General features: G+C 41.6%; 1 protein-coding gene and 1 long non-coding RNA gene across 6 annotated transcripts in view; one reads left to right on the top strand and one right to left on the bottom strand.

Annotated features, from left to right (window-relative positions):
• The window catches only part of ARHGAP26 (Rho GTPase activating protein 26), a 424,946-nt gene that overhangs the window by 216,202 nt on the left and 181,654 nt on the right, over positions 1-27,090 (top strand). For all 5 annotated transcript variants that reach the window (XM_070570505.1, XM_070570506.1, XM_070570504.1 and 2 more), the window contains exons 12-13: positions 3,882-3,918; positions 25,109-25,174. In XM_070570505.1, coding sequence (XP_070426606.1) covers positions 3,882-3,918; positions 25,109-25,174 — 103 coding nt within the window. The remainder of the gene's footprint in view (positions 1-3,881; positions 3,919-25,108; positions 25,175-27,090) is intronic.
• On the bottom strand, positions 738-6,613 carry LOC139075278 (uncharacterized). Its single transcript, XR_011525508.1, has 3 exons — positions 6,477-6,613; positions 1,785-1,976; positions 738-826 (listed from the first exon to the last, which is right to left on the bottom strand). It is a non-coding gene; the product is annotated as an uncharacterized lncRNA (long non-coding RNA).

Genomic DNA, 27,090 nt, shown 5'->3' with positions numbered 1-27,090 from the left:
ATGCATATAGGATGCTTGGCATAGTGCCTGACACGTACCAAGACTTTAGTTATTATCGCTTTTATTAATTTATTCTTGGTGTTGTAATTATTTCATAATGACTCTCAGATGGACCCTGATAAGATAAACACATGTAATTTCTCTTCTCTAGAAGCATACACTTAAAAACAAATATTCATTGGCGTGGATATTTAACAAATCTTCCTGTACAGTATTCAGCAGAAGCTAGTGCATACCTGTATCAAAGTATATAAAGCCAGAGGGCTAAAACTTGAGTGTGGCCAGGTCTTAGAGTACTCTGGCTAACCAGGACGGATGACTTTAGCTTAAGTTGGGTTGTTGAGAAGGAGCCATAATTCAGGAATTGTTTAGTCACTCCTGTCCCCTTGAATTGGTCCTGGAGAGCTGGGATCTATCCTTTCAAGACAAAGGCTCTTGAGAGGCTTACTTGAAAGCATATAAATCTGAGGTAACTCTGCTAATCATTAGACAGAAGCCATAGCCAAAGAGACCTTTTATTTTAGGAAATTGCCTTTGCCTCTGAACTAAGTCTGTCACTAGTGGGCAATTATAGAAGATTTCCTGAGAAGAGACTGACCATTTCTGAAGGACAAGTTGCATGCCCTTCACTTCTGCCAGTACAGAAGGTATTTATGAACACCATAGACTGCTGGTGTGGCTTGGTAGTTGTGTGTATTTGCCACGGCCTAGAAAAGTAAAAGAGGATTGGAACATCCCTGTAGAGGCAAGATAGAAGGATATACCACTTACCAGCTCTGTGTCCTTGGACAGTCTATGTAACCTTTCTGGGCCTCAGTTTCCACATCTGTAAAATGGGAATAATACTAGTAGCTAATGCATAGGGTAGTTACAAGGACTAGATGGTCATGTCGTACTTGGTAAATGCTCAGTAAGCAAAGCCATTCCCTCTTAGTGGTGTTAGCCCTCTTAGTGCAGAGGAAGCATGTGAAGGCTTTCCTCACCCTCCTTCTCCTTCCTCTTACCAGGCCACCATCTGGCCTGTGTGGTGGTAAGACTGCTCCCCCACCCTGGGCCTTCCTGATTGGGCCGTGTAGTCACGCATTCCTGGCAGGCATGGTTTGTTAGCTTCATTTCAAAACTCATTCTCTCTGGCTCATTTACCTAAACCAGACAGAGATTAATGACCTGGCCTCAGAGGATAGGGCGGCACATGTTTTTGGTGCCTTTGGCTCATTGACCACGCCTCTCCAATTTGGGGAATGCTTGAATGTTCCAGGCAGGGGCCTCCTGAGACCCAGAGAACATTGAAGGATAGTAGTTTGGTGCAAACTTGCCTCCTAATTCAAGAGGGCTGAGAGCCCTGCATTTTGCTAATTCTTCTGGATTTTGCTGTTCGTAAAAAGCAGCAAGTTTCTCTGGGACATTTAATGGGAGGAAAGAAGTGATCAGGGATGGCTGAAAAAAATACTTGCCAAAATATGGTCTATTCCCCTGCCCCCCCTTCCCCAGCTTTCCCAGATTAGTGCACACCGTTCATCATGGATCACTGGTCCTAGCTATTATGAGGCCACCCGTTTTACTCACACGTCACAAGATCCTGCAAGATCTCCTTGTTGACCCTCTGCGCCACCCTCACCTCCGACCCTTCTCTACTGTGCACTGACTGCCAACCCCAGTGGCCTTCCTCCCTTCAAAAGGCTGTGCCTTTCTCATCTCAATGACCTGCGCTTGCTGTGGACACTGGCCTCCAGGTCTTCCCAAGGACCTCCTCTCTCATCATTCTGGTCTCAAGAAAATGTTACCTCTTGAGAGAGCTTTTCCCCACGTCAGGTCCACAGGAGCCTCTCTCATTTCTCCGTTGCATTCATCAATATTTGAAATAATCATATTTGTGTATCTGTTTATTTCTCTTCTCTCCACTGGTAGGCAAGTTCCATGAGAGTAGAGATCATAGTTGTTGTGTTCATCTGTAGCCCCAGCCCTTAGAGCATTGCCTGGCACACAATAAACAAATAAACAAATTAATGAATTGCAAAGAACTTTAGAAATTATCCATTCAAGAGGTCTTCAAACTTTTCAAAGCCAGTATCCCCTTATTTGATAGTCACATGAATAAAACCAATAAAAGTGAAAGGAAGGGGACATTTGGATACCTGGAGTCTCAGCTTCTCTCCCAACCCCTTTGGCAGTCATCATGTGGGTGCTCTGGGGTTCAATTGGAAAACTATGATCTAGTCCAAATCTTCATTTGTGTCTCCCACTGCCAAGGGAGAATGGGCAACCGTGTTCCTCTGGTACAGAAAGAGTATCTTTTCCAAGGAATATAGTTTTTTGAAACGTGGGTCTACTAATCAGAAGAATGGAATTTATTTTTAGAGTGAGGATAATATTTAACTTAATTAGGGTTCAAAGTTAGGATTCCCTATCAATAAATCAATTGCAAATGTTCATCTGTAAATACCACGTCTAGCTCACGGGCTATGCGAAAGCAGGTGGGAGCTGGATCAGCCTGAGGGCCATCATTTGCCAATCCCTGATATGCTGACATTATTAATAAGATAAAGCCTCTGCTTTAGATAAAAATGATAATGCCCAAATCTTTCTTTGATTACGATTGTGTAGGTATAAAAAGGCAGAGGTTGAAGCTGGTCATCATAAGTTAAAAAAAAAATTCTAAGTGATTTTTTTTTTTAAGGAAGATTAGCCCTGAGCTAACATTTTCCAATCCTTCTCTTTTTTCCGAGGAAGACTGGCTCTGAGCTAACATCCGTGCCCATCTTCCTCCACTTTATATGTGGGACGCCTGCCACAGCATGGCTTGCCATGCGGTGCCATGTCCTCACCCGGCATCCGAACCAGCTAGCCCCGGGCCGCCGATGTGGAACGTGCGCACTTAATCGCTGTGCCACTAGGCCGGCCCTTCTAGGTGATTCTGATGGCTACTCTTGGTTGAGAACCACATATTTAACCCCCAGAGGAACTGAGCCAAGCATCTCTGAAAAGAGAGCTACGAAACTCTAAACGGAATTTTTCACCTGCTGGGAATATTATACCTATTTTGAAAAATTATTGTATTTTGAGTTTTGTCAACGAAAGTTTTGTGGAATTTTGTTATACAAGTACCTACATAATATCATTGATTTTTGCCTCTTGGCCTACAAAGCCTAAAATATTTACTATCTGGACCTTTACAGAAAAAGCTTACCCACTCTTGCAATATGTCGTTGTCTGTTTTATATTGGGCACTTTCCCTTTTTCTGTGTTGGGGCATCTTCCCTTTTATGATTTCTGTAAATTGTTTGAGGAGTTTTTATTATAAATGAATATGTTCTCCTGTAACATTCAAATTTACAAAAGTATGTAAAGTAAAAGTAGTTGGTCCTTTTTTCTAGTGTTAACACTTAACGAGTTATAGTGTACAATTGTCCTGACTGCGACTTCCCAGCTGTGAGACCTCAGTTAACCTCTCTGAGTCTCAAATTCTCCATGTGTAAAACAGTGATAATAACAGTTCCTACCCAACAGAATTGTGTGGATAATTGTGAGAATTCATGTGAATTGCTTAGCACATTGCCTGGTGTGCAGTTAATGTTTAATGATTTGTAATTAATTTTTTTTCCTTTTTAGTTTATATACACACATAAGTTAGTTTTTTTTAAAAAGAAAGACTATAGTTTTTTTACAGTCAAGTTCCACGGGTGAGTCTGATGTGCACACACTTAAGAACAGCTGAATTAAATACTGGGAAGTAGCTAATTATAAGATTCCTGTTTGGGGGCAAGAAATTGCCTTCTGTCTCACAGCACAAACTAGGGAAAGAGGGAAGGTAATGTTTTCTTCAGTGAACCTGTAGGGTGGTACAAAATGCACACAAATAAGTGTTTATTTCTATTTTCCAGGTCTACAACTCGAACAAAGACAGTCAAAGCGAAGGGAGTAAGTACGTTGCTTGGATAATTTTCTACAGCTGGTGTTGGGACTGGGCTTTGAGAAGTTGCTACTCCTGGGAAGAACCACCAGGAGGTGCTGTGGGCATGTTGGGTCGCCCCTTTTCCCGAGAACAGCCTTCGACGACGCTTCCACCCTGACTTACCACGTCAGTGACTCCAGGACATTCAGTGACCTGACTGGCAAGGCCGTAAGAACACCTTGCGTTATATAACCCTTCACACTTTACAAGGCGTTTTCATGTGTATTATCTCAGTTAATCCTAGGTCTTCTTAAGAAGGTAGCTCCAATCAGCACTTAGAAGTCGCTTAATCCAGTAATACCCAGCTCCCCAAGAGCCCTGTCCTGTGGGAAAGCCAGAATTGACTTTGCCTCCTCTACAGTCTTGCTCAAAGGACTGGAGAGGCAATAACTATGTTAGTGATCACTTAGTAACTCTGTGTTCTTTGTTGCCTCTTTGGAGAGAAAAGAGTGAGCTGGGGAACTCAGTGATAATATTCCTCTTTGATGGGAGTGGCCCTGGGCCGTCTCTGTGGAATATGCAGCACATGTCCCTTGCTACTGGCTCTGAGCACTCTGGTTAATCAAGATTTCCAAGGGCACCTGTAACCTTGTAAAAATGATGGGATTAAAGTGAAACTGCCACTGCTAGAGCCTTTGGGCTGAGTATCTCCTTGGTGCATAGGAGGAAAAATAAATTCATTCCAGGTTGCTAGAAGAGTGCAAAGGAAATTCTGTCCCTTTGCCTCAGATTTACTTTGTAAAATCCACTTGGAAAAAAATTCAGATAGCCCTGCCATGAGTTCCAGTAGGGTCAGAAAAATCAGTAAAACAGAGCCTCTCCATGTGGACAAAAGGATGAGCTATTTTTGTGTGTGAAATCCATTATGGGACAGAGATTTTCCTTCTTTCATTCTTTCCAAAATACAAATTTTACCAGGAGTTTTTAGATAAAATATTAAGTAATTTGGAATAGTTAGCTGTTGGTAGGTTAAGAGACCTGTAGCACAGGAAATAATATTTCTTTGTCTTTTCCTCAAGAATTGAACAAAGGGAAATTTTTTCAAGTAAATATTCAAGGAAACAAGTCATTTTCCCTCCTCTGTACCAGGTGGGATTGTTTTAGAGCATTTGAAATCAACTCTGGCTAACTTGGGCTAAAATAACAATGGCAAAAACAACAGTAATAATAATGAAGGAATATGGAAGGCTGTAGGGTCACTCACAGTAAGGTAGGGAGAGCTGAAGAACCAGGCTTGAACAGAGACCAGCTCTGGAGACCCAGGAACCGATGAGAAAGGTTCTTTTGGATAATATTTGCAGGGTGATAAAGCTCTAAACTGTTTTTAGTTCTTGCCTCCCTCTTCTGATTCAGATTCCCAGGAAAGATAGCGTCATGTTGGTCTAGCTTGGGCCCACCCAGAGGAAGACAAACACACTTTGATTGACAGTTTCAAGAGTACTGCATAAAATGGGAGCAGGGTAATTTGCCAGAGGGAAATCAGGTAACCCACCAGGACAAGAGAGGGTTAGAAGCTAAGCAGGCTAAAATAACAGATGCCCATACTGTGCCCCAACCTGGGACACACTAATTCCATAATAAAGGACCCAAGAACTGTAGGGGCTGACATACATACGAATGGAGACTCCTGACCAGAAATTTGCTTGTAACTTGTGATCTTATGAATCTGCTCCTCTCTGTTTGAGATAAGTGCCAATAGATTTGAAAGATGACCCTGATTCTATTGGTGGGCATACGAGCTGGTTCTAACGTTCTGTAAGGCCTTTTGGGAATATGTATTAGAAGCCTTTACAAAGTGAATATCCTTTGACCCAACAATTTGTCCTAAAAGAATAGACTAGAGTGTAAAGATGTTTGTGCAAAAATGTTCACTGGAGCATTGGTAAAAAAAGCAAAGAATTAGAGACAGTCTAAATGTACACTATGAAGCTGATGAAAAATATCATAGACTACAATGTAGTCTTTAAAAATAATAAGAGATCTAGGTATATTTGTGGAAATGGTGCCCACAGTATATTGATAAATGAGTTTTTGAAAAAATCAGGTTAGAGAACAGTATTTAATAAAATAAATTATTTGATTCATCTAGATATTTTGGTAGAAAAAAGTCTGGAAATACATTTATCATCAACCTCTTCATCAAGATGGAGGGTGGATTATTGGGAGACACTGACCTTCTACTTCAGATACTTCTCTGTACTTTGCACTGTCTACACTGAGCATATATTTTACAATAATAGCTACGAATAGATAGCTGACTATGATTCAGGATGTTTTATGCACATTAGCTCATTTAATGCTTGCAACACTGTGAGATGGGTGCTTTTGACCTACGCTGTAGATTAGGAAATTGAGGCTAGTAAAACTCAGGAAACACGATTTAATCTGAGTTCTAACTCTAAAGGCTCTACTGTTGTTAACCATGAGAATATTCTACCTCCTTAGGAAAAGAGCAGTACAGAAAGTTCCATTTTGGAAAACATAGACACTTGTAACATTTTGCTTTCGGTATCCCATTACTCACAGAGCACGGAGAGTTGGCTGCCTCAAGTCTCTGATGATTCTTCAATTGCTTACCCTTTCATTTAGCAAGCAGGAGAGAAGAAGATGAGTTAAAATATATCGGCCACTTTTTCAGGAGTATTTTAGATAGAAATTCTTTTTCTAGGGTATTATTATTCTAACAGATGTTCTGTTCACTCATTTCCAAGCTGGCAAAACCAGAGTAGTGTTCTGGGTTGGAGCTTCCTCACTCTCTCTGGCATTAGGACACCTTTTTCACATCACACCATGTCTCCTCTGAAGTGCTTGTACTTTTACTATCATTTAATTGCAGTAATTTGCAGTTTCACCCCACACCCACCCACGGGGCTTATCTGCCACAGGTGGCACTAGTCCCCAGGGGCTGACCGTTCTGCAGCTTTCTTTCTGTTTATACCACAGTCAAAACTCTTTTAAAGGTAAGAAGTCAGTCTGATATGAATTTGAGTGGGCCATTGCTCTTTTCACCTTTAGTGTCCAAATTCCACATGTCTAGAATTTTCCTTTCTAGAAAATGTTTTGGTGGGAATTTGAATGTCAACATTTTATCACAGAGCCAAAATGTTTTGGAGGAGCAGTTAGCAAAAAGGAATTCCTTTGGGGACACTTCTAAATTTGTTGCTTTCATCTTGAAGTTTCTCTCAGGACATCCAGTGCATGTGGGATATAAGACAGGGCCATAAATAATGTCTCTCAGCTGCTGGTATTTTCCAAATGGCCCAGTTACCAGGGAGAGGACGGCAGCAGATAAGTACATGCACGTTTCTTTGCAGTCTTTCTCTTCTCCTCTTTTCTTCTCTGTTCTCTATTTGAATCGCAGGCATAGAGGGACTGAATTAATCACACCCCCCAGTTTTTGGCATGTTATCATCACATTCATTCATTCATTCATTCATTCCCTTTTCATTGTTTTCCCAACTCCTATTCCTTTCCTCCCCCATAGGCCATCATTCTCATGGGTCCTTTTAGACTGTATTCTTGAACTGTGTGTATCTTCTATCTACCTGTGTTTTTAAGTTTTATAAATGGTTATATATCTTGTTCTGTTTCTTGCTTTGCTCCCTCAGTGTTGTGTTAGGAGCCATCCATATCCCTCTGTCTGCTTCTAGACTGTGACTTCTGTCTGCTGCACTTTCCTTGGTGTGTAACACTGTGTATCTGTTTTCACGGACATGCATTCCATTTCCTCATGCCTCCAACTCCTCATCACCACTAACACTACCACAGTGAACATCTTTGTACACATCCCCCTGTGTGAGCATGTCTGTGGGATATACCCACAAGGAGAGTTGCTGCTTGGTCAAGGATGTGTGTATTGCTTAGTTTGAGGAAGTGCTCTCATATTGTTCTCCAGAGTGGTCAGTCCATCGGCTCACCAGCCTGACGTGAGGATTTCTCCATCCCTGCCGACTCTTGCCATTATTCAGCTTTCTAATTTTTTGTCAATCTTATAGCTGTAAAATGACAGCTCATTGTTGTTTCACTTTGCATTTCTCTGATAGTTAATGAGTTTGAGCATCTCTTCCTGTACCTGTGGGGAATCCTCTTCTGTTTTGCCTATTCACGTCCTTCACCCATTTTTCTGTAGTTGCCATTTCTTGTTGATTTGTAAAGTTCCTTCTATACTCTAGATATTAATCCCTTGTTAGTTGTAGACATTTTAAATATAACTTCCCATCTTGTCATTCGTCTGTTAATATTATGTGTGAGATGCTTCCTTGACTATAAAGCCTTACTTTTATATATTCAAATTCATCTTTTTTTTCCTTCTGGTTTATGATTTTCAAGTTGTGTTTTAAAGATGGCTGGTCTGACCCATGTCACAAAGACATGCACCTACATTTTCTTTTCTTGGCTTCATGATTTTGCCTTTCACATTTAGATTTCTAGTCCAGCTGATATCTACCATTCTATATGGTCTCTCATGAAGATCCAGTTTTATTTTTAGCCATGTGAAGAGTCAGTTTTTCCCACCAACATCTACTAAACAGCCCATTCTTTCCCTCTTTGACTGTGGTGCCAGCTTTATTGTGTATTACATTTGCATATCTGAGCTCTATCTCTCAGCTCTTTATGTCCTTGGTCTGTTCGTTTCGTGCAAAATACCTCTCTGGTTTTAATATGATGACTTTGAGAGAAGTCTTAATATCTGGGAGTTTGTCTCCTCTCTTTACTCTCCTTTTTGAGGGTTGGCTTAGCTGCCTGGGACATTTGTTCTTTTCTATAAATTCTAACATAAGTTTGATAGGTTCCTCAAAAACTTAAAATTTTTATTTGGGATTGCATTGAATTGCATAGATTAATTTGGGGAAAATTGACACTTAGAATATGAAGTCATCTCCTCCAAGATCTTTAAGTGTCTTTCTGTTTATTGAGATCATCTGTGTCCTTTTTAGAGTTTTAGTTTTCTGCCTAGAAGTCTGGTGTATTCTTGGTTAAGTTAATCCCTAAATACTAAATTCAAAAACCAATTTGCTATTTCTGCCAGTCCCATGGGCCTCTCACCGTGGATCCTGCTGCCGTCAGGGAAGCTTCCCTGGGTTTATTCCTGGAATGTCAGGAATATACATCAGGGACATCGAGTTTTCTCTAGTTGGTCAAATTCTTACCTAGTAGAGAAGGGAAAGGAAAAAGGGGAGGAAAGATAGTAGAGAGGAAGGAAGTACAGTTTGTTGCTCCCTAAGCTTCTTTACTGAGGAAATGATTGTACCAGTGTCAATAATTGAGACACCTAATACCTGTCATTGATTTGCCTCCTTTATTATCCCAAAGAACAGCCTTGGTGGCCCCGTTTGCCATCTTAATGCATATCTCCTGAGTGTCCTTTCCAATTTTTGCTATCCTGAGTCTGTGTGTTCTCTTGCTTACCTTACCTTTGGCTGCAGTTGTGAGATTTACTCCCCAAAGGCTCTGTGAGAATTGGTTCATTCTCCTTTGAAATGAGCCCAGATCAGAAGCAGGAGGGGAAGCCAAGACGAGGCCTGTTTTCAGCCCAGGCTGCTGTTATCGTGACGCTCCACCTGAGGGACAGTTAGAAAGCTGAGAACTTGTCAGAGAGGACACACCAGTCCAGTGCAAGAGAGGAAGGGAAAGGCAGACTTTTCTAGTGTGAGTTGGTCTTTGCCACACTTGAAGTTTTGAGTAATAAATGTCGCTGCCTACTTAGCTCCAAAAAGATTAGCTTGTTTACAGAAATGCTGCTCTCCCACTGCTTCTCCAGCTGTTTGAAGGCTGAGGGCTGACAGACTGAGACCCAGAGGGCTCAGTCTTCTAATCTTGACTTCTTAGTGGCGCTTTCCTTAATGGGAGTATTAACTGGAATTCCATAGGTTAATCGGATTACTTCAGAGGAATATGCCTGAGTTGCCCCAGACATGCCTTCTCATGCACGTCAGGACCCAGTGTAACACTGACCGCCTGGCTTTTCAGAAGGACATTGCAGACATTTACTCTGCTTTCCACTCTTATCTGGCATGGTCTTGTTTGCTCCTGCCTGAACTTGTGACTAGATTTAACTGCAGGAGTCCAGTCCTCCTGTAGCTCTTCATTCAATTAATACCTCTCAGAGTTCTTAAGGACCTGTGAGTGCCGAGGGGTGAGGACACCTACAAGTAGAACATGTGGCTCTCTGTTTAAGGGGATATATGATCTACTGTTGAGGTTCAGGCCACTGGGCGACAACAGACAGATGGCCAGTCACGTGTGTGGGTGTGTGTAATATTCATGCTATCTATGCATGTACCAGTGTGCAGACAAAATGCCCAGAACCAATTGGAATGAGCTTCCAGTTAGGCTATAAAGACTTAAAAAATGGAAACTTCCTACCTTCCCTCATCCCCTTCCTCCTCTTTGCTTCCAGGTATTAATTCCCTCATTCCTTCCAGTTTGTTTTTAATCTGGTACTTTCATAAGAGTCCTTTGTATAATGCTCAAGAACCTACTACAGTTTGCCAATATGTCATTCACACTGGAAGGTCGGGGGAAGACCAGTGACTGAAGAAAGAATGCAAAGTCGGAATTAGGATCTAGTCGTCTGTAGGGTCTAGACATTGAATCTCTGAACCTCACTCCTAAGGAGATTTAAAAACTTATATTTTTGCTTATTATAAAAATAATATGAACACATAGGATATTAAGGAAAAACAGCAATGATTTTCAAAAATTCAATAAAAAGCATCTATAGCACTCACCCCCAGAGATATTTCCTTCTTGACTTTTCTTCATGATGTCTTATATGTATTTTGTCAATGTCACTATGTAGTTTGACTTAATTGCCATTGTACTGAATATACTTGTTTGTATTCTCCTTTCAAAAATCTACAAGCATTTTCCCACATCTTGAAAATTATTTATAAATATAATTTGTAATGGTTATTTAATATTCTGTCATAGGATTATATCCTAATTTATTGAACTATTTCCTATCATTGACTTGAGTGTCCTTTCCAATTTTTGCTATTCTGGATAACATCAGCCTGACCATCCTTGTATATCAGTCTTCGTACATACCTCAGATAATTCCTGGGGTAGGTCTTGCCATGTGGATTGCAGACAGCTATTGCCATAGAGGATATTGTGTGAATGGCATAAATTAGCATGCTAGCACACTGGCTGTGGAACCCTGGATTGGTGCTGGACAGCTCTAAGCTTCCATTTCCTTTTCTATAAAATGGGCATAAGAAACAACACCTACCTCATAAAGTTGCTGTAGGATAAAAGTTCAGCACAATGTCCGGCATGTTAGCTAATAAGTGCCTAATTACTGTTGGTTATTGTCCTTTGCATTATCTGGTCATGCCAATTATTCTCATATGAGAAGGGAAAAGCTCGCTGGATTGGCAGAACTGCTCCTGAGGGGAGCAGGGAGGAGAACGAAGGGCGGCAGCCAACACTCCTGCTGTTTTTAGGCTTGGCGCCTTATGAGTGTTCGTTCATGTAATCCTCATGACTGCATTTCTCAAAGTGGGGTATGCACGCCACTGATGGTACCCAGGATCATTTTAGATTGTACCAGACAAACATTTTAAATTAGCATTTAGGTTTATTTATTTATTTTAATGTGTACTAGGGGGAAAACACAAGTACAAGGAAACTCCGTGGTTTTCTAAATGTTATTGTCTAGCACAGGGTTTGGCTTTTTCAGTCCATGGCCTGATAATAAATATTTTTTGTTTTGTGGTAATATTTAACTCTGCTGTTATAGTGTAAAAGCAGTCATAGATAATATGGAAACGAATGAGAGTGAGTGTTTACTATAAAGCTATAGTTACAACACAGGCAATGGTGAATTTGGCCCATGGACTATAAGTTTGTTAATCCTTAGCTTAATACAAGGATAAGTTTTTTAAAATTAGTCTATTTAAGATGGCATGAGGTTATGGGAAGGAGAATGAAAGTAGTACATGAATGGTTGCTGTTTGTAGAAATACTGTTCACAACAACCGGTTTACAAATGAGCAAAGAGACTTAAAGAAGTCAAGGTGCCATAGTTGAGAAGTAGTGGAGCTGATGTTCAAACCAGAGTCTGCCTGACTGTCTGTCATTTTCCCCCCACTGTTCTTGATACGTGTGGAATCTTTGCCCTGTCCTGGGATTCTTTCATTATGTAGCCAATCCACTGGGGCTGGAAGGAGTTTCACCACCAGCATCCAACACCTAACACACCCAGCTCTTTGCTGTTGAGGGACCATTCCGTGTTCCTTCTTAGTAAGCCTCCTCTTTAGAACCGTCGGTGGTTTCTCACACGCCGCACTTGACTCTGAGAGATAGAGTCGCATGTTTCAGTGACTCTCGAGCTTCCCAGGTGCAGAACCGTCACATGGCCCACTTCCACACGCATTTCGCAACACCACTGCTTTATATGTTCTTCCTGTTACATACGCTCGTTGTTCTTTAGCCCATCATTCAGGTCAAACTCCCTGATGGTGTTGATTTGGCTTTTCTTGTTTCATGAGGACAAGATTGAGGACCAGGAGAGGAGATGTGGAGGTCATCATTACCTTTGCTCTGTGCCTGTTGGCCTGCCTCTGAAACATTCCCTTCATCTCTGTACCTCAGCATCCCTTGATCTGTAAAACAGAAAGGGAGATTTAGTCTCGAAGATCACAGAGAAAGAGTTGGTGGGATCTCATGGGTCACTGTTTTTAAAAGGTTCTAAAGCCTTCAGCCATTACTAAAAGTCCAACAGTCTCAGGAAAGCAGCAGAGGATGAGAAAGAGGATTTTCTTTTTCCTTTTGCTCTCAGTCACCTTCAGCCTTTTGCTGTTAGAACACCCACAAGTTGAGAGGCAGGACAAGGCAGCCAGTGGTAACCAGGATTGCTGTGGGATCACAGCCATCCAGTGGCTGCCAGATCTCTACTGGTCGGTGGGTTATAAATAGAACATTTCCCCTTTTAAACCTGAGAAGGATGGACAACATTAATGGGCATGGTGGCCTGACCTCCTGGGTTCTGGCCCACGTGGCAGTCAGCTGAGTGCACCTTCCCCTCCAGCTTTCCGTCCAGACTGGAGCTGATAGAAGACAGGCACTCAGCCCCACCCTTGCCTTCATTCCGTTCCAGCTCCCCCCTGCTCCTCGCCCCCATCTTGGCCCTTTTTCTTTCTCCTTTCCTTTCCCTCCTATGCCATGGCAGGTTGCTGTGGCCGCCATTCATCTCCTGAGCCACAGTCAGGCAAGATGGTGTAGTTTTAGCTCATCGAAGTGTTAACTTGCTGCACCTTGCTTTTCATTATGACTTGTGTACACCACCCAGTTGCTGTGGCCCGTGTTGAGCTCAGATTATATTTAGTTGAGCAGTAACACCTCAGCTCGAGAATAACCCTGGCTGAGGGGCTGGGGGCTAGCAAGAGAGGAAGGAGAAGGAACAGCTTGTGTTCTCAGAGATTTTATTATATGGGTTCCCAGCCATTTTGTTTGATAAGACCCCATCCCCCAAGGACATGACTGGCGACAGTGCTTTGGACTCGCCTGGACAGTCAGCAGCCTTTATGCTTGTCCTAAATGACACTTAACAAATCCATCCTCTTTCTCAGCCAACTTTAGACTGACAGATGCACCCAGCGTGTTCCTTTACTGTGGCCTGATATCCCCTTTTCCCTCAGCGGTGTGGGCTCTGTACCCACAGCAGGCTGCAGTCTGGGCAGGTGTGAGCCACCCCTTGGCATCCCAATGTGGGCTTCAGCCAAGCAACAGTGAGCGGGTCCCTGGCTGCTTCTTTAACTCCTAAAGCCCAGTGCAAAGTGCTGTTGAGGCAGAGACTGAAAGATTTTTCCCACTGCCACCAAGTGCAGGTTCTCTATTGATGTTTGTTGAGCACATGCTTATCACTGGTTAGTGTGCTCACTGTTTGATATATATTATTTTATTTGATCCTTATAAGAACCCTATGAGGTAGATAGTATTGTTGACCCAATTTACAGATGAGAAAACTGAAGCTTCATTCTGAGTGTAAACTTGTGGTCTCTCAAGGTCATTCCTTCCCACCCTGATCAGAGTGTTCAGTGTGTGCAACTCACATTGAGCAGGTAAGATTTAGCAGAGGCTGTCGAGTGCTACTCCCCACAGTAGGGATAGTGTTGAGTAGTGGTTGGGAGTGTGGGCTCTGGAGTATTATTACATACATGGGTTGGAATCCCAATCTCACGACTTACTCAGTGTGTGACCTTGGGAAATTAATTTCCCCAGGCCTCAGGTTTTGTTTGTAAGAAGGGGATAACTTTAATACCTACATCATTGATTTCTTGGGAATATTAAATGGGAGTAGGATGGAAATCCTTAGCTCAGTGGTGCCTGATATTCTAAGCAATCATTATATGTTGCCCTCTACTATTGTTATTATCAGTAACATTATTGCTATCCAAAACCAGAGGTTATAAGAAACCGTGACTCTGGACAGTCTTTTTGAGTTTCTGAGAGTGCCTTTACAGACATTGCCTTATTTGCTTTTCACAACACCTGATCTTACAGATGAGGAGAAGGGTCAGAAAGGCAAAGTATGTTCATCTCATACAGCCAGTTAATGGTGACTCCAGGCACAAATCTTAGGCCTCTGATTCTGAATGTCATCTCTTTCCCTGCCCTTTGCTGCCTCAGAGTTTGTTGTGACCAAAAAATATCTAAATTGTTCCTAGGGCTGATCAAGGTGAGAAGACAGGTAGGTAAAGGCAGGAAAGGGATATAGGTGGGCAGAGGCAGCTGGTTTTCTGCTCAAAACACTTCCACCTTCAGAAAGCTGGCGATGATCTCTTTTGGTTGAGAAATTAGTGCACAACCACCCAGGCCTCAAGGCAGAGAGGAATTGAGGCCACTCGACTGTAATTCATTCTCAGGATGTCCAGATCCTTGTGTAGGAAACAAATGGCCCTGATTAAGCTGGTTGGCATTACCGTGGTGTGCATTAGGCATTGCTCTTTCACTGCTGGCCTGATTTGGAATTTTAAGGTGGACTGGGAGATTGCAGGTGTAAAAACCCACCAGGAAACACTCAGTCCCCCTCAAGCCCATCTGCAGCCCTCAGCCTGTACTGTGCAAGAACCAGGCACCACCACTTTGCTTGCCTGTGGCTTGCTGAGAGTTGGAACACTCTTCAGAGCCATCTTAGAACCTCCCTTGACTCAGGCTGAGAGCTGGTGGGTTTATTCCAGGCCAGGCAGGAATTTCAGCTCTTTTCCTGCTACCTATTTTACTTTCTTTACTCTGTGTCCCTCTTGACTTATTTTTCTCTGTGTCCCCAGAAACCGTGAAAAAGATGAGAGGTACCTGTGTACCTGGTAGGCTGGGGAAGAAAATTCTGATTGGCGTATTCATGCCTGGAGGTCAGAGGATAATGAGATCCATGTCAGTCGTATTTGTCTTGTGCTTTCCACTGCAGAACCCCTAAACTCTAGAAAGTACCACTGTGTTCAGCCAGCTGTTTACTATTCAAGGCTCCCAGAGAGTGGGGCCTTCTTTCCCTGTTGGTCTCTTGGTGTCTCAGCTCGTAAAAATGTGGATTATTTTTGTTGCTGCATTCAGGAAATTTTTATTGAAGCCACAGTAATGAACATGGCAGAGAAAGTTCTTGCTGTCGTGGAGTTTTACTATTGAGAGAAACTGACAACAAACAGCAAGGAAACAAAGGCATATGTTCAGGTGGAGAGAAGGGCTATGAAGAAATAAGAGCAAAGGGATAGAGAATATCAAGGAAGGGTAGCTCTTTTAGATCCTGGAGCAGAGAAGGCCTCTCTGAAGAGGTGACATTTGAGGAGAAGCCTGAACAAATGGAGGGAGTGAGGCGTGTCAGGAGCTGGCAGGTAAACATTGCTGGCAGAGGAACCAGCACGTTGAAAGGCCCCTGAGGCAGAGGGAATGAGCTAGCTGTGTTCATGGAATATCAGGAACCATCGTGACTGGATTGGAGGAAGTCAGAGGGAGAGTGGTCACCAGGCTGGGACTAGACCATGTGAGGCCATGGTCAGGAGGTGAGATTGTGTTCTAAGTGTCACAAGGAGTCCCTAGAGAGTTGTGACCAGACAAGTGACATGAGCCAGTGTATATTTTTAAAAGATGACTCTGGCTGCTGGTAGAGAATAAGCCATTGGGGGTAAAAGTGGAAACAGTTGGGAGGCTACTGCAGAAGTCCAGGCAAAAGATACTGGCGGCTTGCGTCAAGGTATTAGCAATGGAGATGGTGAGAAGTAGTTGGATTCTAGATGTGTTTTTAAGTTATTGCTGATGACACTGGCCAATGGATTGGATATGGGGTATGAGAGAAAGCAAGGAATCAAGGATGACTGTATTGAAATAGGACACCTTGCTGATAGAATATGGTACCCTCCCATCTTCTCCTTTCAGCTAGGTTGAATGTAGTGCCTGGTCTGGGACAAGTTAGGACAGTAGCTCCCAAATGTGTTATTTGTCTATCACCTTCATGATTTTTTTACACGTATATATATATTACCTGTGTTATCATTTACTTTTTTAAAAAATCAATTCACTCATTTTAACCTAAATTTATTTTTTAAAAGATATCATGCTATGTGTGATAAACTGGTGAATTTCTAATATTAAAAATAAGTGTACAACTATTACAAATATTTATTTGTGAAGCACTTGGAATCGTTTCATATACCACAAGTGGCACAAGCCAACATCCTATATTGAGATACATAGCACTGGTGAATTGTTATTATCAGATGGGGAATTTAGTATAGATAATTGGCAACTAATTAATAGTCAAAACTCATTTGTTTGTTCTTTAGTGAGAATAGTTTGAATTGCTTAGCATAGTGTTAATCCCAAGTATGATTCCACACCTACTGAAGCATAGCCTCTGGGAGGGTGTCCAGAATCTGCATTGCAACAAGCATGCCCCTGCTTCTCTTGTCCACTAGCATTGAGAACTGCTACTAGAGTAGAAAGGGCAGAATCCAAAAATCTGACCCCCAGCCCCCTGTCCATTTCAGACTAGTCGTATGAACTTCAGCAGAAGAATAGAGAGTAGAAGTGGATGAGCTCTGGAGTCAGACAGAGTTAGAATCCTGGTTCCACCCCTCACTAACACCATAATCTTACAGAAGTTCCTTAACCTTGTCTGAGCCGAGGTTTCCTGCCTACAAAATAGGGACGATGATGATAATATGATGCATTTAAGTGCTTAGCCCAGAGCAATGCAGTCTGCTCAGTAAGTGTTAGCTACTGCGATCATCATTGCTGTTACCACTCAACATCATGAGACTGGCTTTTCTCATCATAGAAACTTAACAGACATATTGGGAAAATCGAATAAGCTATAACTTATTAATTTATTCTATGAACAATAATTATTCTTCATTATACTCATTAATGTGGAAACACAGAAAGAAGTTATTATTAAGACTAGCAATAGTATTTACCCTATGGGATTATTGTAAGGATAACATGAACTTGGTATGTAGTAACATCACAATATTGGTAATAGTGATAATGACCATTTATTGAATACCAAGTAAGTCACAGTTGCTGTACATTTATTTGACCTTTGAAACACATAGGTGAGTTATCCCCGCTATGCAGGTGAGGAAGGTGAGTCTCAGAGGTGAAACCCCTCTCTTAAGATCATATCCGGCCAGAGGTGGCAGAGACAGGATTCTAATCCAGGTCTGTCTGGCTGTAAAGCTCATTGTTCTCTTTCCAGTACATACCACTTCTGTGTGTGTGACTTCAGTTCGTATTAAAGTTCACATTCCCTGAATACATAGCAACCAGGGAGCAGAGTATAGGACGGACAAGGCAGTAGAGAGGGATGTTGGGGCACAGGATCTTGGGTAGCTGATATGGGATTAAAAATTGGTCATGGATAATCCCTAAAGTAAAGAATTTGCACCTGGATAATTAAGAAGCAATTGGCCAACTTTCCCAGGCCCCACTGGAAGCTTCTGAGATCTGCCACCCTGAGGACAGTCGGCTTCACATGATTACGAGAAAGGGCATGAGTGTGTAAGCCAATTGGAAATCTATTCTCCAGATGGATTTTGTATTCGATTCAATGTGGGTGTTTTTCTTCATGCCTTTTAATGGTACTGAAATTGATTAAATTCAGAATGAGCCAGGCAGGCCAGACTTTAAAGGGCAAATCACATTGGGAAATTGAGTAAATTTCCTTGGTGAGAACATGCCCCTGGAGCTGTCTATAAAATAGGGCCTGCTTACAATAACTCCAGACAATCTCCTGTATCCATCCACATTAAAAATCGGGCAGTAACTCCCTTTACCTCTCAGTTCTCTTGTTTTTATGCAGACAGCCAGCACTTCTAGCAAATTCCACTTCTCCCGTAAAAAACTTGAAGGGTTGTTTTTGATCAAAGAAAAGTTGAATAAGTTTCCTGGGGGGAAATGTTCAGACTAGGAAAAACCTATAGAATACCAACTTTAGGAAAGCGGTAATCCATTCTAACCGTGTTGAGACTAATTCAGTAGATCACCTCGACTTCTCTGGAAAAGGATTTGTTTCCTGAGGTCTGTTAGAATTCCAGGGATGCGTGTATGGGATACCTTTGGAGTGTGTCCCAGAGCGTTGTTTTCACAGACTATATGTCCATCCGTCAACCTACGGTATGTAAAGTTCCCTTCTATTCAAAATTGGTGACTGGGCCACTTCTTGCCTAATTTCTTGGTGTTCTGAGTACTAAGGATTGGAGTAGGACAACAGCAGGTCAGTGATTTTCAGAAAAGGGACTCCTGGATCTGAAGAGCGAGGTCTGTTGGGTAGCACCCAGCTCTAGGGGAGAAATTATTGTTTTCTAGGGTGTTCCTTGACCTCATTCCCATCTGACTGTTTCGATGGCGCAGTTAGTATGATGTGGAAGAACTTCCCCCAGCATGTACACACACACATGCATATACCACCAGCCCAGGTTCATGCCGCATGTAGCCCGATGATGGTAATGCCTTGATGGACAAGCAAAGGATTTCTAGAAGTGTCCAGGAAAACCTAAACTTGGTTTTGTCTCCTCTGTTTCATGTCTTGGCTTGCACAGCTTTTGTTTTTCCTCTATTGGACTCATTCTTGGAGTTATACTGTTGTCCTTTTTGCATTGATACAGGAAGAAAGGAATTGGTTAGATCAGGCCATTTATATCTTTATTGAACCTTTATATCCTCACAAAAGATGGAAAATCTGAGGACCAGAGCTTAAATGATTCATCTACTCTCATAGGCTTTATATCTGTTGGAATTTGAAAGGTCATTTTTTTACTATACCACACTGCACCTTAGCAAGTCTGCCCACCCTTCAGTCACCAGGCTGCCTATCCATGCATCCAAAATGAAAAATGCCACAAAATGAAAAGTTGCATGCTCCCACTTAATGTCCTACACTATAGTAGACAGTGAAAGACAAAGTACTGAATAAAATAAGATATACGTGGACCGTTGCCTTCATGAATGACTATCTAGTTTGGTAGACAGACATTTTTGGCAGAATCATACTAATAAGTATAAACTTGCAATTGTGTCCCATATGCTGAAGGAGAGGTTGATGGTGCTATATCCAAGTGTGCAGTGGAGTATTAACCTAGGAGGAGATGTCAGGGAGGCCTTTTTGAGGAATTGACACTTGAGGGGAGACCTGAGCTTTTGGAGTTACTTGATCCAAGGGGCTTCCAGATGAAACCCACAGAATGTGCAAAACCTGGAAAGAAAGTGGGTCAGTTGGACTCTCTGAATTGGGATGCTGCTATTCAGAGGAGTGACATGAGATGAGGCTGGAGAGGCAGACTGGGGCCAGACTATGCACGGTTTGTGGGCCATGGTAAGGATTTGGGTTTTCCCCCAGAGAGGAGTGGGGTGCTATTGAGAGATTTTAAAAAAAGAGGTGACATGGGTGATGTCAAGATCACGGGGGCTCCCATGTGGAGGACAGATTGGAGGGAGGCAGAGGAGGTGTGAGGAAACTGGTTAGGAGGTCATTGCTGCAGTCCTGGGAAGAGACGATGGAGGCCAGGACCAGGATGGAGGTGGTAAAGACAGACCCAGACAAAGTTGAGAGACCTTAGGGGGTAAAATCGAAGGACTTAAATTTGGATATGGGGGGTGGTAGGAAACAGGGGGAGTGCTAAGGGTTACACTCATGGTTTTATTGTAATTCTCACCCTCTGCCACCACCTACACACCTCTTTTTTTTCTTTTAGAATGTGGAAAAAGCCAGAGAAAGCATGTCAGATGAGGTACCGTGAGGTACCAGAAGCTACAGAACATGGCAGTGACGGTTATGCTAAAATCCATATCTGTCTACCTGGCCCATTAGCCACCTCCTCTTAGACAAGAAAATAATTTGATCAAACCTTATAGTATGCTGTTCTTTTAAGCCCTTTGCAGTAAGACAGTTTCTGGATTTAGCCTGCCTCCCTCCTCTCGGAGTTCATACGCTAGGCATGATAGTGCAAACCTCAACAATCTGCCGGGCATCCTCCTCCCACTTCTAGGTTTGCCCTAAGACTCTCCAGGTTGACCAAGTGTCAACCTACCTCTCCAGTCTTCTCATGTTCTCCATAAAACTTTGAGAAAATGGGTTTCTGTGACCCTAGCCCTTTGCTTTCTCTAAAAGGAGACAAGGCTTCAAAAGTTGAAATGAAGTTAAGAGAATGACACATTTCTAACTTGGCAGGCCAACTTGGGTATTTGGTGTGAGCATTGCAAACATTCATTATATAACAACTCCTTGGGCTGCCCTGTGCGTTAACCTCAACCTTGAGGCTGAGGGAGGAAGATAAACCAGTTCAAGCCTTAGCTGCAAGATGGTGGATGTCAGGCCTAGGAGCCACTGGTCCAGCAACAACTCACTGCAAGTCAAATTAAGGGAATAATGCAAGCCTAGTAGATATTTAATGAGAGATTATTTGTGGAGATTATAAGGATACAGAAATTGCAAATAAATCCCTGACCTTTTCTGAGCCTTGGCTCAGTGAAAGAGCTGAATCACCTGCTTGAGGGGATTAAGGACAGCCGTTTCCATCTGGCGGGCCGCTCAGACTTTTTCTGTCATTAGCAAACTCGGCTCTGTGGTGCTGGTGTTCTAAACCTTTTAGTGGGAACTCACTTTTCAGAGTAGGAGATCTCAGTTAACTTAGATTATGTCCCTGCTGGGCAGAGATCAGGACTAATGATCTGATTATGTATGCACTATAGTCCCTATCACATTAATGGTACTTGGTACATGTTAAATAATAAAGCAGTTGTTAATCATTAGTAGCCTAATCGTGCCATCAGCAGGGTCAACTGGAGTCAGTTGATGAGAGTAGAAGTCAAACCTGTGTGTGTGTGAGTGTGTGAATGCGTGCGTGTAACAGACTGAGATGGAGAGAGACAGACAGATGTAGGGAAGTACAGCGGCGGCAGCAGGCAATGTAATATCGTACACTGGTTCCAGTTTAGAGATTTAAAACAATGATATTTAAGCTGTATTTCATGAGTTCCTTGTTGGGAACTGTTGTTTAATATGAATTTCATTTCTTAACACAGTTTTATCTGTTTCTAAAACTGTAGTAATTATCTTCAGTATGCAACTCGAATACATTAGAGGCTAACAGAGTTGCCTTGAACTCTTAGTGTCTAACTTTGCAATATGTAAATGTTATATATGTTTGAACCTAGACAACTAATATATACTAATAAATACTGTGTTTTATGTGTAATGTTTAAGGCCTTTATGGGTAACATCTGTGTAAGATTTATTTCAAGAAAAGGGGTTTGCTGGTTTAAAACCAATCAGAGAACTTCTAATGTTGAGAAAACCAAAAGAGGAACATTTACACAGAGGATTTGCGGGGAGGGGGGAGTTTCCTTTGTCATTTTCCAAAAGAAGTAATTGTAATTAACATAGGTTTACTGGAATTTAATTTTTTCTGGATATGCTTGGAAGGTTCCATTTTATTCTTTTCCATTAGCTGTTACTTATCTAGAAAAGGATCTGGCTTCCCACAGGCCCACAAGAAAAAGTTCAAGGACTAATCTGCCTTTGCAGGGAGATGTCTAGCTCTGTCCTTATTTATTCTGCTAGTTAGGCTGATGGCTTTATGAGCATGTATCTTCTAGCCACTGAGGTCGTCACTGTCGGCTGCCAGGTTATTTCCAGTTTTTCAAAACTTTTATCAATGTTTGTAGGATAAGAAAGCAAAACAGTCTTTGTCCAGGATGGAAGTTCATCAATGTCTAGAATAAGACCATGTTCATAAACCTATTTTTAAAACATGCAAGCTCGGAATCAGTGTCAGCAGCTCCCCGGAGCACTGTGCAAAATGGCAGTTCTTTCTCTCCCAAACTTCCTTGACTATCATCCCTATGAAAGAATCCTCTTGCGCACCTCTCAAAAGAAGAACCAAAAGGTTTCAAGTGACTATTGAATCAGAGTTATAAACCTTTTGGAAACCTCCTTAAGTATAAAAAATAATTTCCCCTCTGACAAATACTTTCCAGTAGGCTCTATTCTGACTACTGTACAAAGGAATGAAAATCCTCCTCTGCACATGAAAAGATGCCCAACATCATTAGTCATTAGGGAAATGCAAATCAAAACCACGATGAGATACTATTTCACACCCACTAAAATGGCTATAATAAAGACGACGGTAACAAACGTTGGCAAGGGTATGGAGAAACTGGAATTTTCATACCTTGCTGATGGGAATGTAAAACGGTGCAGCGCTGTCGAAAGCAGTTTGGCAGTTCCTCAGAAAGTAAAGCATCGAGTTACCGTATAACCCAGCAATTTCACTCCTAGGCATATACTGAATAGACATGAAAATGTATGTTGACACAAAGACTTGTACACACATGTTCCTAGCAGCATTATTCATAATAGCCAAAAAGTGGAAACAACAACTGATGAATGAATAAATAAAATGTTGTGTATCCAAACAATGGAATATTATTTACTCAAAAAAGGAATGAACTATTGATGCTACAATATAGATGAATCTTGAAAACATTACACTAAATGAAAAGCTAGACACAAAAGACCACGCATTGTGTGATTCCATTTATATGAAATGTCCAGAATAGGCAAATCTGTAGAGAATGGAAGGTAGACTGATGGTTTCTAGGAGCTGGGGAAAGGGTCTGGGAAGTAGGGAGTAGCCACTAATGTATATGAGGTTTTTTGTGGGAGGTAATGAAAATATTATGGAATTAGGTAGTGGTGATTGACTCATAACTTTGTAAATTTACTAGAAATTAATGAATTGTAAGCTTTAAATGAGTGAACTTTATGTGAATTATATCTCAATAAAACTGGTATTAAAAAAATGTTCCCCTAGATTCCAACAGGTATTTGGCCTGTGTATTATAGTTTGTTATTAAATTTGGGAAACGTTCATGGCATGAGTTAACTGACTTTCGTTTGGAAGAATGATTTCTATCTGACTCACAGCTTCGAGTCAGAAAGCCTGATACAACACAATTTGCAGACTAAATACTTGGTTCGTATACTGGAAAAAGCAAGGGATTGGGTTAGTAGGCACCTTACAGCTTTAAGGGAACAAGAGCGATGGTTTGTATAACAGGTGGTCTCCAGGGAGAAAAACATTGTTTTCCTCCTTTTCTGGTATAGTCATGCATTACTTAACGATGGGGATATGGTCTGAGAAAAGCTTCATCAGCCAATTTCTTTGTTGTATGAACCTCATAGAGTGACCTTATGTAAACCTAGATGGTATAGCCTACTACACACATAGGCTATATCGTACTAATCTTAGGGGACCACTGTCATATATGCAGTTCGTCATTGACAGAAAGTCATTGTGCAGCAGATGACTGTACTTTACTTGCTATCCTGGAGGTGTGTGTTTTATAATAAGTATCACTAAGCGATAAGTATGCATGTAAGAACAAGAGCTGTTTCCCCTTGGGAAGAGAAATTTGCATTCTTTTTGAGTTTGATTTGGGGAATTCTCGGTGATTTTTTTTAAGGATTTTTATCTTCATTGCATCTACGTTCATCCATTTACATTAAAAATTGGAGAAAGACTCCATTTGGATTAGATCCAAGATGAGTTCAGGTTCTGCTCAGTTCTCATATTTTACAAGTTTATTTCTTGCCCTAGGGTGATGACAAATCATTTATAAATACTCACCTTCCTACTTTCTACCATTCACTTCTCCACTATGAACATGTGTTTGTTGAATGTCTTGTCCTGATGTCCTAAGGAGGTCAAAGATGAACCCATTCTTAAAGATTACTGCACACATCTTATCACTAGGTAACCAAAGTATGGGGATGAATTTTGATGGGTTTCCAGCCCCGTTGCCAGGTTGGAAATTGGTTCTGTGCTGTGGAAAAAGTTGCTGCTGTTGATCATTTATTTTCTGAGTGACGTTAGTGGATTTTGGAGCAGATGGAAAACTGTCACCACCTGTTGATTTACCACATAGAGGATGGCTCTGCTGTCTTAGTGTCTCTTCCTCAGGTAGCTTCTTTGTTCTTGGCTGTTTTAATTTTCCTTTAGGTCACTTTTCCTCTTTCCTAGTCCCCTGAGCAGGATTTTACTCCTCTCTTTATCTCCGGGTCACGTTTAAGGCGGTTGGGTGGTGTGGGCTCTGGAGTGAGTCTCCCACATATTAGCTCCACAACTTTGGTCAAGATATTTAGCTTTGCCAAATCTCAGTTTCTTCGTCTGTAATATGGGGCTAATGATAGTATCAGCCTGGAGAACTGGCTAGGTTAAATGTGATAATCTTTGTAAAGCACTTACCCAACAGGTATTGAGCACTTCATTATGCTTTTCAAGGAGATCAGCAAGCAGTTGGTCCTACAGCTCCTGATAATAACAAAACAATTTAAAGGATGCTTAGTTCTTCCTTTGGTAAAGTGTTCCTACTCTATGCTGCAGTTTCTTCACCCATAAATAGAGGATACTTTGCAGAGTTACTATGAGAATTAAATGAGATAATATATGCAAAGCACTTAGAACTGTACCTGGCATATAGTGAGCTCTCAACGAATGCCAGCTAATTTTTTAAATTAGTCCTGTACCTTTAGTGGGAAAATCAGCGGGATATGTGGCCATACCATGGGACTGATTCATCCTGAGTTGGTCAAGCCTTGTCCCAATGTTGTTCTGCGCCACCAGCACCTTGACTGCCGTTTTCTTTCTCTTTCAGCTGCACAGTTGGACAGCATTGGCTTCAGCATAATCAGGAAATGCATCCACGCCGTGGAAACCAGAGGTAAAGTAGTTCAACAGATGGCATTGTTCTCAGCAAAGGTCATGCATCTGGTGCCACGTCAGACCTGCTACCTGCTGTTTCCCGACTTTAAGTGACTCATTAACTCCTCAAGTGCCACTGCTGGTGTGTTTCCACTAGTCCTATTGCTCCGAAGCAGGGGCGCTCAACCAGTTTGCTGTCATCAACCTCTATGGCTAATTGGAGGAATGTTTTAAATACATACACATCAAATACATAGGATTATAGGGAATCCAGTTACTGAAATTCAGTTAAAATATTGAAAAACATAGTTACGATATAATAATATATGTGTTTCTTTGTTAACACTTTTAAATAACAAATTATAGCAGTAGGTATGATAAGTAGCATAATTTGGAAATAGTGATATTTCAAGATGTCTGTAATTGTAATGTGTTACAAAAATATCTGTGATTTCTAACAAAGTTACAGGTACTGCTAATACTACTGTGATTTGTTGCTTATATTATAATGGAAGGAAATGCTTAATTCTCAGTTGTAGGTTAGTAAAAATAAAGATGTAATTGTTTTCTTATCTGAGTTCGTAGACACCATGAATTCTCCAGTGGTTCTCTTGGGGTCTGCAGACCCCAGGTTAAGTACCCTGCTCTGGGGAGAGCTGGTCCCTGGGGGACCATCCGGGAAGAGAGAAGGGGTCGGGCCCCTGGTTTCCTGCAGTGGTGCTGAGGTCAGGCCCTGCCGGCCACAGGTTGGCTTTTCCTGGGTCCATAGGCCGGGGCTTTGGGATCAGGGAAGCTGGTTCATCCCAGTGATCTGTATCCCCTCCTCAGAGGCGGCCACAAAGGAGATGCCTCATTTCCGGCACCTTGGAGCTTTGAGTGCCTTGGTCTATTGTACCCCTCAGAAAAGCCAATAACTGTCTTTCCAATGGATTTGCTTTGAATCATTGTCGAAGATGTGAATCTAATTTATTCTACAGCCTCTTGACCCACCAACGCTTTTTATTTGTTTGAAAGAATTCTGTCTTTTAAAGCAGGATCCATAACTGTTACCAATTGAGAAATATAAGCATCTTTATAAAGATTATGAAGCACTGAGTAGAGGGGGAGAGGAAAAAAACCTACTGTGTGAGCCTCCTATGTATTCAGTGGAAGAATATTCTTTCCAAAGTAATTATTTTAATTTGTGCTAACATTTTTTAAATGTTTGCTTATTTCTGCTACACTTTCCTTCAATAAAGAGTTAAGGCAGCTTGCAAAGACGTGTAAAATATAGCCATACAATATAAAGTAGAAGTAGATGAGATTTCTGGGAATTGATCTTGAAAAAATAAGGACATGGGCCAGGTTGAGCCATAAGGATGTTTACATAAAGGTGTTGTTAAGGTGAAAAATCAGAAATGGGCCAAATGTCTCAAAAAATTGGTTAAATCAACAGTAGTACATCCATGCAGTAAAAAACTATGAATCACTAAAAATGCAGTGGAAATGCATTTATTGACATCCTAGATTTTCATGGTACATATTAAGTGAGAAATGTAAATTATATAACAGCTCATACTGGTAGGACCCCATTCTGGGATGGCAGGGAGAGGGGAGCGCCGTATCTGCACAGGTCGCAATGTTGTCAGTGGCTCTCTCTGCTGTTTTTACAGCCTTCCTTTGATTTATCTATTTTCTATAACTGCAGTTCCTAATTTTTTCAAGTATGGATTATTAAGGTAATTGTTCAACAGACATTTTGATTTGCTTTTCATTTTTAAAAGAAAAGAATGAGAAATAAGAGGCACTGAGTTAACAAAGGTAGAGGCATGAAAATAGTGCCAAAAGTGAGTTCAGGACAAAAATCCTTTCCCCTCCATGACGAAGTTCTTAGACTTGCCTGAGGTGGGCCACCTGTTTTGTCTCTCAGTTTTCAGCAGCCAAAACCAGGAGGGA

Source organism: Equus przewalskii, chromosome 13 (assembly GCF_037783145.1).
Source record: "Equus przewalskii isolate Varuska chromosome 13, EquPr2, whole genome shotgun sequence".
In the NCBI taxonomy this organism is placed as follows: Eukaryota; Metazoa; Chordata; class Mammalia; order Perissodactyla; family Equidae; genus Equus; species Equus przewalskii.
Note: the sequence above shows the minus strand (reverse complement) of the source record. Positions and strands in the feature narration are given on the sequence as shown.